Source organism: Panthera pardus, unplaced genomic scaffold (assembly GCF_024362965.1).
Source record: "Panthera pardus isolate Hobbes unplaced genomic scaffold, ASM2436296v1 HiC_scaffold_8, whole genome shotgun sequence".
In the NCBI taxonomy this organism is placed as follows: Eukaryota; Metazoa; Chordata; class Mammalia; order Carnivora; family Felidae; genus Panthera; species Panthera pardus.
In genome coordinates, this window is record NW_026527013.1 from 153,425,249 (window position 1) to 153,438,178 (window position 12,930).

At 36.5% G+C, this 12,930-nt stretch overlaps 1 protein-coding gene across 5 annotated transcripts in view; it reads left to right on the forward strand.

Moving 5' to 3' along the window:
* Positions 1 to 12,930, forward strand: part of LUC7L2 (LUC7 like 2, pre-mRNA splicing factor) — a 57,296-nt gene that overhangs the window by 11,952 nt on the left and 32,414 nt on the right. For 3 of the 5 annotated variants that reach the window (XM_053898128.1, XM_053898131.1, XM_053898130.1), the window contains exon 2: positions 2,891 to 2,985. In XM_053898128.1, the coding sequence (XP_053754103.1) occupies positions 2,891 to 2,985 (95 nt within the window). Of the gene's footprint in view, positions 1 to 1,244; positions 1,316 to 2,890; positions 2,986 to 12,930 lie in introns of all 5 variants that reach the window. The other 2 variants (XM_019452914.2, XM_053898129.1) reach the window with 1 other exon arrangement.

Consider the following 12,930-nt stretch of genomic DNA (forward strand, 5'->3'; position numbering starts at 1 on the left):
CCCCCCCATGGGCACTGTTTTACCTAGTTTCTTTTGAAAAACATGGTTTGGGCCAGATACCTTGACAGAAACCAAAATTACCAGTATTTTTATTTTAAAAATTCTTTGTTGATTTAGCCAAATTATACTTCGATGGTATATGCCCAAATAAATTAATGAAATACTGCTTGGTAGTGTAAACAAATTATTTTAAAATGTTAACCTTAAGACTCTTAAGTAAAGCTTTAAAAATACAAATAAACAGATACTTAGTTGCTAGTCCCTCAGGATATTTCTGTATCTTCAATTATTAGGGGTTTTATTATTTCATTGTCTTAAAGGTTTCTGTAATGCATAGGCTGATATTTGATAGCTGTATTTATTGTGTTTGCAGTTATCAAATGTTTTTAGAGCAAGCATTCTGAGGCACTGAGAAGTTACTTTAAAACACTTTTTGGCATTTATAGAAGTAGATTCTTTTTGTAAAAACTCATCAGAGATAGTCTTTGCTAAATTCATATTTGGAATTGTTTATATTTCACCTGATAGCTGTGTCTTCAGGGCACATATATCTTAATATTAGATTTAATGTTGTGATTTCTGAAGCAAAAACAGTCGCCCTACTTCACAAATGTTTGATTAGTAAGATTCCTGAGAACCTTGATTTTATTCTAAAGCCTGGTTTATGATAATCTTGAGCCATTAGTTTGGCATAGCATTGAAACAGTACTCTTGTTACATACTAAAAAGCTTAGATATTGTAGCAGGGAGAGTCCTAGATATGAAAGGTTTTTTTTTTTCCTACTTAAAACCTACATGATCTTTAAGTTTCTTAATATAATTTGGGTAGAGATTTTAAATAAGACAGTTTTTCTTACATGCCAGTAAGCAAAAAATGTCTAGTATATAGCATTGCCTTTCTGGTGCGAGCTTAACTTATTCTAATGTGAACTTAGGCCCTCCCCAAAGTCTGAAATGAGGTAAAATTTTTTAAAAACCATTTTTTAAAAACCCCAGTTGGCCCACAGAGCATTTCCTAGAGTTCCAGCATTGGACTTTTTCCTGTGGTCAATCATATTCTTTTGTAGGGTTACACTTGTTAAGTCAATATTTTGAAAAATAAAACACCCTGATTTTGTTCACTTTTGTTTTCATATACAAGAATCTTTACAGTCAACATGTACTTCTAGATGCTGTATTGAAATTGCTGGCAGAGTCTATTCTATACAAACTGAACAATCTGGCCCCTTGTTTTATTTGTAAAGGTTCAATGTATCTATGCCTGCCTACTTCAATCTGCAAGGGAGTGTCAGAAAGGCCCCGCATTCGCCGAGCCGTGAGTTATCACTAACTTTTCAGATGTGTTAATGAATGTGGAACAAAAGCAGTTGTGTTTAAAAGGAAAAAAGGACCATCAAAATAACCTTTATTATAGTAGCAGGCGTGAACACTAAATGATTTATTCCAAATTGTGGTGTCAAAAATAACCTACTTTAACTAGAGACTAGCCTCTAGAAAACCTATTGTTGAACTGCTCTGAAGCTATCATTTTAGCTATAAATTATTTTTCTTAAATATAATAAACCCTGATTGCAAATTAGAGTGTTAAGTCTTTTTAACGGAGTTAAAACAATTTGAACAAAATCTTACCCCACCTGAAAATGACATATTTAGTTGACTGCATTAAGCTCTTCAAAAAAGACCATGTGAAAGGGGTAAAGGCTTAACCTTTTTGTTGCTCACATGTAAAAAACAAATTAAATAATTGGATCACTTCCTAGATGAGTTTTTGGAGTGCCCCAGGCATCACATGAAGTACAGAGGTTTCTATAATCTCTTTTGGTACCAACAGTTCTCGCTTCAGTAATTCATCAGTAGGTTTTCATTCATCAATGATGGTATCAATTTAAGGCTAAAATAAAACACATTTCTTAGGGTTGATCATTCTACATAGAGGAAACATCCTTAAGAGTTTTTCCCCCCCCAAAGAGATTCTAAGCAAAAAAATTGTAACTAACATCTATACTTTGTTATTAGAGCTAGTTACCTTTATTTTTCTTAGACTCTTTAAAATTTGAGTTAGATAGGCCTATTTGATTAGCAGGTTGGATGCTTCTGTTGCTTAGGAGGTATATTGTGTTATATGAAGACAGTAAATTTAAATGTACCCAGTTTGGCCATATATAGCACAGACCACCTAAAACGTGAAGGTATGGTACCTTTGGAGGCATTAAAGTTAACGTTTCATTTAGGCAATGTGCCTTTGTTTGACTGGTGTGTAAGTCCTTCTTCCAGGTTTGTACACTCTTAAACACGCTATTCTACCCTCTCTAACTCATCCCAGCAGCAAATGGGAGACACTTCAGCTGGAACAAAATAGTGGAAGAAATGGCGTCTGGGGTTCAGTGGGGATTCGCAGTGTGTATGCAATGTTTGCAAGATTACTTTTTATGTTTTTCAATTAATGTAAATAATTACAAAATAAATCTATGCTTAGCGTCAAGTAGGGAACATTGTATACCAGTAGAAACTCTCCTAGTGGGTCTGCTGCAAGTCGCTTAACCTCTTGGGGCCTCAATTTCCTCATCTGCAGTTTGAAGGAGTTGGACTCCATAATCTTTAAAGTCCATTCCTGCTCTGTATCCTATGCTTTTCTGAAGTACTCTGTTAACAATGCATTGCTTTCCCACTTTGACTATTTGAATTATATTTGCAGTACACATACTGCAGCTGCATGTCTAAAATAGTTTTTTCATGGGATATTATATAAAAAAACTAATCCCTCTTGAGCTGATTTATAAATATATGTGTGTATAGCCACACAGAAAAAGCTAGTGATAGTAGGGCTCTCAGAAAGTAAGTATTTTCCAGTTGTCTAACCTTGAATGTTATTAACTTTCCTATATTACAGGAGATACTACTCGCCAACGAATCAAATTCAGTGATGACCGAGTGTGCAAGAGTCACCTTCTCAACTGTTGCCCCCATGATGTCCTCTCTGGAACTGTACGTATTTATTAAATCTATTGTTTGATTATTGGTATCCTTCGAAAATGAACTACTTGATAAAGACTTAATTCCTTGTCAAGTTATTATGTGGTGATTTTTTAAAACACTGTTAGAGGAGGTATTTGCATCCCTTATATTGTTTGAGTTTCCCATCTGCAAAAATGGGATTTCTCCCAAAAGTAGTTTCTGTGCTTTATCATTTTTTCCTTCTTCAGAGCAGTTTTTGGAAAAGCCTTTCTTATTTGGAATATAGAGGCAATTACTGCACTATAGTTGCACTTTTGCTTCCAAAATAATATAAATGATTTTTAAATTTTTTTTTTTTTTCAACGTTTTTTTATTTATTTTTGGGACAGAGAGAGACAGAGCATGAACGGGGGAGGGGCAGAGAGAGAGGGAGACACAGAATCGGAAACAGGCTCCAGGCTCCAAGCCATCAGCCCAGAGCCTGACGCGGGGCTCGAACTCACGGACCGCGAGATCGTGACCTGGCTGAAGTCAGACGCTTAACCGACTGCGCCACCCAGGCGCCCTTTTTTTTTTTAAATTTTTTTTTTTTCAACGTTTTTTTTATTTATTTTTGGGACAGAGAGTCAAAATAATATAAATGATTTTTAAAGTAGTTTTTTTTTTACCGTTGGGCAGAGTAGACTTTTATCCAAAGCATTATATATTAAGATTTGTGCACGTTATATTGTGGAAATCATAGTGGAGAAAACATATTAGTAAATACTTAAATTCACAGAGGTTAATTTGCTAGTAATGTTGTCACTTAAATTCATTTTATATTGCTGACTTCTAATGTAAAAGCTCGTTTAATTTAGATGCTATATCTAGTCTTGTTGGTTGACCTTGGAGTATCATCATTTTTTTATTTTTCATCATTTTAATTTGAAAGATAAACCACATGATGATGGACCTGTTTAAATGGAACAAAGGATCTGATTTCCTGACTTGATGTGGTTGAAATGGTTACTCACTGTAAGAGCTTCCCTTCTCTGGGTAGCTGTGATGGCAGCTAAACATTTAGTTGGCTTTATTTCTCATTTGCCTGAAATGATGAAAAGCTTTCTGATTTCCATTTTCAGAAGTGACGAGTTCCTGTAGTTAAATTAGTCTAAATGAATGGTTTCTTCTTAATAGGAAGAATTAAATACCTCTAACAGATAGATACCAAGGCATATGCAGTAGGAAACACTTTTGTCTTATTCCAGTAGGAAAGACTGTGGAAACTGTATTATGTTAAAAGGAAAAAGGGAGCCTACATTTAAAAACACGTAATACTTGAATTTTTTTTTTTTTTTAAGAATAACATAAGGTAAGAAATTAGATTCTGAGCATTTGAATTAGAACTATGACAGATAAGTTAGCCCTTGTATCTACTGGGTAATGTATTTTCTACTGTGATATAAAACATTTGAAATGTGAAAAATCGACAATTATCTGTAGTATCCTTTGATTCTTCTTATTTACTATTGTAGTAAATTTAACAAAGTCATTTTATTTAATGGCTAAGTTAATCACTTCAAATAGATTTTGAGAACGGGATTAATTACCAAAATGACAAATTTAGTTTTATTTTTTTTTTAAGACTTAAAACCAGCCATAGCAAGACTTGGACACAGTGTTATATTCTTCAGATATGGCATTATTAGTAAGAATCACAGTTGTGCTTTACATTTTATAATGTACATAGGCAATTACGCTCATTTCTTAAAACTATTTTGTGAGGTAAATGATTCACAGTTAGCCTTAATGTTCGTAGGTGAGTTGCTCAAAATCACATAGTTCTGTTGATTTAAAGTAAAACTGGGACCAAAACTGAATTTTATTCAGCATGTTTTCTACTCTAGGGAGTACTTAATTTTTCATTATGTTAAATAAAAAAAGATGAATGGTTGGTCTTGGACTTTCCTTCTTGTAAAGTTCTTGTCTGGTAGATTTATAAGATGCACATTTTCTCAAATGTTAACATCTCTGAAATGCACGTTAAAAAATTTTTTTTTAATGTTTATTTTCATTTTTGAGAGAGAGACAGTGCAAGCAGGGGAGGGGCAGAGAGAGAGAGAGGGAGACACAGAATTCAAAGCAGACTCCAGGCTCTGTGCTATCAGTACAGAGCCTGACACGGGGCTCAAACCCATGAACCCTGAGATCATGACCTGAGCCGAAGTTGGACGCTTAACCAACTGAGCAACCCAGGTGCTCCAGAAATACACATTTTAAATTGATGATAGAAAAAGTATGAATTGGTTACTTTTTCTTATGGTACAGAATTGAATGCTGAGGCTTAAAATTGATGGTGCTTGGATTATATTAAAAACAGTTAACAAAAGCCCTTCTACATGTACTTGTCAGGGAAACTGTGGATGAAAATAGCTCATTTTGTCAGTGTAATAGGCAAGAGATTGTCGTATGTAAGGATGAGATTAAGTAGTTGTGAACCTCTTTGAGAAGTTAATCAGAACTTTATAGATTCGCTATAGGACTTTGTGAGAATCCAGGGTTATAGAGTGGTCTCCTTGAGAACTCAAAACTATCCATAGTGTGACTTTCTCATGACCCTTATTAGGAAAAAGAGCTATTTATAACAGTTCATCCTGTGTACAGATGGTTTGTAATTACAGAGTTATGACTTCTTTAGCAACCAATCTCTGTAGAACAACTCCTTTTCTGGCATAGTCTAACTATTCATACATTGTTAGCCTGTTTTCATTTGCCTTTACATTGAAATGCCTGCTTCTCTTTTGTTGTTGTTGTTTTAACAAATTAGATGAAAAGAACTGGATTGTAACAATTTTATAATGCTTTTTCTTTGTTGCATAACGAAAGTTTACCCTTTGCTCAGATTTGTCACTTCCAACAGAATATGACTCACTAATACTCTAGATTATTTAGCAGAATACACAGAAATGTATTCTCTCTCATTTTTGGAGATGGAGAGTGTGATTTCTAAAAACGTACTCACAGCTATTAGTATGGAATATTTTTGGAATTTAGTTTGGTGAAAATGCTCTGTAATATTTTACCTTTCAGTAGTCTGATACTCTGGTATAACTAATTCATAAACTAATAAGAGGAGGTCAGGTGTACAACAGAGAGGCAAATAATTGTGTATATGTTTATTTGGCTTATGATTTTTAAAGAAGTGTGACTGTTTCTTTATAACTGAGGAAGCTGCTTTATTTTAAAGGCTTGGGTTATTTTCATATTCCTCTATAATAGTGTCTTGTTTTAGTCTCATTCATCGCCTTCTTTAGACACGCTTGGTTTCTTCCTGTTCTAGTCACTATGCAAACAGTAGGCAGCATCTGCTTTCAGGTCAGGCAAAACAAAAACCTAAACAAAATTGTCCTTTTTTCTCCTAAATACATTATTTCTGGTACATACCTTCCCTGAAGAAAAATAAGTATAATGAAGTGCTCAAAAACATATCTTTCAGTCTGGTTCCTTGTGATCTAGGAAAAAGATGTGTAGTAGTAATAATTTATAGAAGCATTAAATCTAAAGCAGAGGTGGTAACAGAAGCTTGAAATTAAGATCTACAGAGATGAAAATGTGCACTCTCATGATGTGCCTGTCCTAAAATCAGAAATGGCCACTACTAATTTTATTATAGCCATCATAGTACAGTTGTAGGATTGACAGGCATCATGATTATAGTAGAAGGTCGTTATTTCATAGATGGGAAAAATTAAGGCTCAGAGAAGCTGTGCTTGTCAGATGTCTGACAGAATTATAGAAATACACAGGAATCTTAAGAGTTATTTAAATCTCCTTTAAAAAAAAATGTTTCTGTTAATTTTTTAGATAGCACATTTACTTAAGGCAGTGACTTGTAGATGCTTCTGAAATGTCCTTGGAGGCATTTCATGCACTAAGAACATGGGGACAGGCCAGTCTTTACTGTTTCAACTAGAATTTTACACATTTTAAGTATAGAGCTTTTCCATGAAAGTTTGTTTAAGTAAAGAGATTCTACTGCTGAGAAATAGAATTTAAAGTTTAAAGTTGAGAAATATTAAGGGACAGGGATAAAGTAAAAATTTTCTCTGTGCTTTTTGAAGTGATTAGGTAGGATTATTAGTTTCAAAAATTCTGAGTTGATTTTATAGTGCCCCAATAGGTTCTGAGATCATGACGTGAGTCGAAGTCAGGAGTTGGACGCTTAACCACCTGAGCCACCCAGGCGCCCCTATCTAAAGTGTAGTTTTTACTAATTGAAACTCCTTTATTGTTTCTCTAAACTATTCTGTTTAAGGGCTGGTCTAAAATCAGTTACTTGGATACATACAAACCTGAACTTTAAAACTGCTGCAGTCTTGGTAGTACCTCTGTAAGAGACCCATGAAAGTATGGAGAAGAAGAATAGGTGGTAAGAAAGAAAAACCACAAAATTTTCTCAACCAGCCACTAGAATGTAAGTTTCACAGTAAGAACAGGGATGTTTTGTTGAGCGCGGTGTCCCCAGCATCTAGAACACTGTCCCTCCGTTGTGTTGAATGAATGATTGATTTACCCAAAGTAGAACACTAAATAAATCTGTTACAGAACTAACTTGAGTTTCAAGAATTAATGATTGTTAGTGGGAAATGTGTTATCTTGCAACTTCTGAGGAGCTGGGCAGTATCTTGGGTTCTTTGAGCTGCTGCTTAGAATATGACAGCAGTAGTTTCACATGCAGATGTGAAAAATTGGTTTGTAGATAAGCAAATCAACAAATGGTTTGTTTAGGGCTGCTTTGTTTTTTTTTTTTTTTTTTTTTAATTTTTTTTAACGTTTATTTATTTTTGAGACAGAGAGAGACAGAGCATGAACAGGGGAGGGGCAGAGAGAGAAGGAGACATAGAATCTGAAACAGGCCCCAGGCTCTGAGCTGTCAGCACAGAGCCCGACGCGGGGCTCGAACTCACGGACCGGACCGTGAGATCATGACCTGAGCCGAAGTCAGATGCTTAACCGACCAAGCCACCCAGGCGCCCCTGGTATTTTTTTTTAATTTCTTTTTTTAATGTTTATTTTTGAGAGAGAGAGTGCATGCGGGGACAGGGGCGGGGGGGGGGGGGACACACAGAATCTGAAGCAGGCTCCAGGCTCTGAGCTGTCAGCACAGAGCCCGACGTGGGACCCAAACCCACAAACTGAGATCATGACCTGAGCCGAAGTCAGACGCCTAACCCACGGCCACTCAGGCGCCCCTGCTTTGGTATTTTTTTAAACAATTGTTTTTAACATTAGCCCACATTACTGACTTGATTTTTTTTTTTTTTTTAATTTACATAACATTTCTAGAGCCTTCCCACTTTGTGAAAATTCTGGTTTTTGCAACCTAGGTTTTACCAGTTTTGGCTTTTGAAGTATATTATATATAATGTCTTCATATCAAGCAGGTTTGCTGTTTGTATTTTCTTCTCAGTCTGTTAAAAAAAATTATGCGTTTCTTTTTTCTCATAGTATTATAAAAATATGCATTCCTTTAACAAGCACTTGCAGAAACTGCCTAAACCAAAAACACCTTTGGTGTCCAGGAAGTCAGAGGCACGTTAAAAGCTTCCCACTGAGTAATTAAAACTTTAAAAACCAAGCCCTCAATATTGTTTATAGCTTTATTGGCAAAGTAGCACATGAATATCCTAAACTATTCAACTTGGGGTACATATAACCTTGGGAAGTAACCTTTTTTTTTCATACTGAATAATATTGCAGTCATTCATTCTGTATACTTAAAATAATACACTTGAGGCTTGTGGGAGTGATTTTTTTTTAAATTTTTTTTAACATGTTTTATTTATTTTTACGAGACAGAGCATGAGCAGGAGATGGGCAGAGAGAGGGAGACACAGAATCCGAAGCAGGCTCCAGGTTCTGAGCTATCAGCACAGAGCCCAATGTGGGGCTCGAACTCACAAACCATGAGATCATGACCTGAGCTGAGGTCAGATACTTAACTGACTGAGCCACCCAGGCACCCCTGAAGTGATTTTTTTTTTTTAAAGGTGATCCAGAGACCATGTATTCTAGAATCTTGTTATAGTTTTAGTATGACTTTAGTTGAGGTTGCTCAGCAAATTTGTTACTTAGATTAATGGCTAAATACAAATACAGGGACACCTGGGTGGCTCAGTTGGTTGAGCGTCTGACTTTGGCTCAGGTCATGATCTTGCAGTCTGCGAGTTCTAGCCCCGTATCAGGCTCTGTGCTGACAGCTCAGAGCCTGGAGCCTGCTTCAGATTCTGTGTCTCCCTCTCTCTGCCCCTCCCCCACTCATATGCGCGCGCACGCGCGTTCTCTCTCTCTCTCTGTCTCTCTCTCTCTCTCTCTCAAAAATAAATAAACATTAAAAAAAATTAAAAAAAATACAAATACACAGTTGACTGCTGACCAGCACAGGTCTAAGGGTGCTGAGCCCTGCACAGGCATAAATCCCTGTGTAACTTTTGACTTCCCCAAAACTGAACTGATACCCTGTTATTGACTGGAAACCTTACCAATAACATTAACAGTCCATTGGCAATATTTTGCATGTATTGTATATATGTATTATATACTGTATTCTTACAGTCAACCAGAAAAAATATTAATAAAGTCATGAAGATATATTTACAGTATGGTACTATAAAAAAATCTACGTATAAGTGGATCCATAGCAGTTCATTAAAAAAAATTTTTTTAATGTTTATTTTTGAAGAGAGAGACATTTTGTGAGCAGGGGAGGGACAGAATCCGAAGCAGGCTTCAGCCTCTGAGCTGTCAGCTTGAACAGTTGTGGGGCTTGAACCCACAAACCGTGAGATCATGACCTGAGCCAAGGTCAGCGCTCAATCGACTGAGCCACCCAGGCGCCCTTTTTTTAACTTCTATAATAGAAAATTTCAACTATAAATAAAAATGTGTAATGAATTTCATGTACCTACCCATATAGCAACTTCAATAAATCTTTTACCACATAGCTGCCTTATTTATAATCACTTATGTCCTTTGGTTTGTTTTTTTGAAACAAACTTTAAATCTTGGACTTAACCTGATAGGATGAGTCTTGAAACAGTATAAAGTAGTAAAGATCAATTTTTTGGGGGGCGCCTAGGTGGCTCAGTTAAGCGTCAGACTTTGGCTCAGGTCATGATCTCACAGTTTGTGGGTTCAAGCCCTGTGTTGGGCTCTGTGCTGACAGCTCAAAACCTGGAGCCTGCTATGGATTCTGTGTCTCCCTCCTCTGGCCCTCCCTCACTCATGCTCTCTCTGTCTCTCTCTCAAAATAAATAAACATAAATTTTTTTTAAGCAGATTGTTTTTCATAGTTTGGTACATGATTAAGATATTTCAGTGTCACATTTACTTTTCTGTACAATGATTCACAATAAATGCTTATTACCTGAGAACCTCAAATCATCCTCCAGGTATTCCTTGAATTCTTCAGATCTGTTTTAGAGATAGGTACAGTTTTGTAAACTGTGTTTTAACAAGTCTGAGGAAACTAGTGTGTCTCTGAAGCTATTTAATGAAAAAGAGAGGATGGAGTTATAAATGCATCATTTGGAGGATGAAGACAGTGAACACAGAATGGAACAAGCCCATAATAATAAATGAAAACTTGAAACAAATATTTGTTGTACGGGGATTAAACTACAAACATCAAACAAACTCACAGATTCTCTCACTGGAAATACTTTTTTTTTTTAGTTTATTTTGAGAGAGAGCCCATGCACATGTGAGGAAGGGGCAGAGAGAGGGAGAGAGAATGGCAAGCGGGCTCTGTGCTGTCAGCATGAAACCCAACATGCGTCTTGATTTCACTGAGCTGTGTGATCATGACCTGAGCCCAAATCATGCGTTGGACGCTTAACTAACTGAGCCACCCAGGTGCCCCTGGAAATATTTTTTAAATTGATGAATTCTACCTTGATGTGCAAAGACAGATGTCTTAAGAAAAATCCTTTTTAGTTTGACGATTCTCATTAAGGGAACTTGTAAAAGCATTTTTGTTTGTTTTTTGACCTGTATAGAGTTAAATATCTTGAATGTATTTTGTCCCATAGACATAACTGGTCTACAGGATCAAAAAATATAGGCATAAATATTAATTTATTTGGATAATTTTATTTGTAAAATTTCCAAATTTAGGTTTTTCTGTTTTTTCCCTTTTATGATATTTATTACAGTGTTTGGAGTAATGGCATTTAAGTAATATTGAAATTAAGAGGAGGAAGAAATAGAAAAAAGTGAGCAAGAGATACTAGGCTAGTGAGGGCTGAATGGAGAAGGTAAAGGATTTACAGTAAAGATTAACAAAAAAATTTTCTCCAAAAGGTGATTTATTTTCTTCATCTCTTTGGGAGTGGTACTGATTGCTGTGAACAACATTCATTCATTCGCCTAACAAGTACTTATTGAGGACATACTATGTGCGGTGTTGGGGATACAGAAGTGAACATGGGTTTCTCCTTTAGTGGTAGGAGCTTGCATTCTGATGTTGGAGACACACACTAAGTGAAAAGAAATAATGTGATTTCAGGTAGTGATTTAAGTTGCCAGAGGAAAAAACGCATGGTTAGGTAATTTAGACAGTCTGAGACAGTGGTCCAGAAGCTACTCAGGGTGGTTAGAGAAAACTTTTTTGATGAAATGACATTTAAAGAGATCTAAATGTTAAGAAATTTAAGCCAGTCATTTCTAAGTGGAAATAAACTTAGCATATGTTGCTTCCCCACAGAAACTTTGGGTGTTTTCCTGTTATATATATGGCCCCCAATGTAAAATCCTTAGACCAATCTACCTCTTCCTTGAATGGATAAATCAGTTTGGTCCTCTCTTTTTCCCAGACTGATTTAAAAAAAAATTTTTTTTTTAATATTTATTTTTGAGAGAGAGAGCGAGACAGAGTGTGACGGGGGAGGGGCAGAGAGAGAGGGGGAGACAGAATCCGAAGCAGGCTCTTGGCTCTGAGCTGTCAGCACAGAGCCCGATGCAGGGCTTGAAGTCACAAACTGTGATCATGACCTGAGCCAACGTCAGATGCTCAACCAACTAAGCCACCCACGCGCCCCATTTACCAGACTGATTTATTCATTGTTGTCTATTTTCCTTCCCCAGTATGCTTCTTATTTTTGCATCTCTTTCTTTTCCTGGGATAACTTTTCTCCTTTACACATTTGAATCCTGCTTGGCTTAGTACGTGTGATTGCCTAAGCCTGTAGCTGTTTAGCCTCTGACCCCTTCATATAGCACCTGCTCTCCATACTGCTGAATAGGCACTTGTTAGTTCATCTTGTTTATATATGTGTTCTCTCTCTGTCTTGTCTCCGATGGTATAGTCTTTGTAAAGCAAGGATTTTTGTCTTAATGTTACCTAGATATCTTTGCATATGTTGGTTTGAAATGCATAAGAAAGTATTCTCTGCTATGTTCATCAAAAAACATCATCAAGGGGCTTCTGGGTGGCTCGGTTAAACGGCTAACTCTTGATTTGGGCTTAGGTCATGATCTCACAGTTTGTGATTTGAGTGCTGTGTTCAAGTTCATTGTGCTGAAAGTGCAGAGCCTGCTTGGGGTTCAGTCTCCTCTCTGCCCCTTCCCCGCGGGCACACGCAGATTCTCTCTCTGAAAAAAAAATTAAATAAATAAATCCAGCAACCACCAATATTAAAAGCTAGAAGAGGAGCTTTATTTTTCTTTATCCACTCAGGGAAAAATGGACTTGGAAGTGGAACATACAAGTGGGAACAGGTAGTTACTAAATGGGAAGTGGTAAAAAGCAGGAACTACTCTGCATGCACAGTGTGCCCCTTCCCTCTTCACCCAATAGTCATGTTGGACTTGTTAGTTTGAATGCTGCCAGGATTGGAATTAGGAAAGAAGAAGCTTAATTTATTTATGTGTTTATTTATTTTAAATCTTTACTTTTGAGAGAGAGAGTGTGAGCAGGGGAGGGGCAGAGAGAGAGGC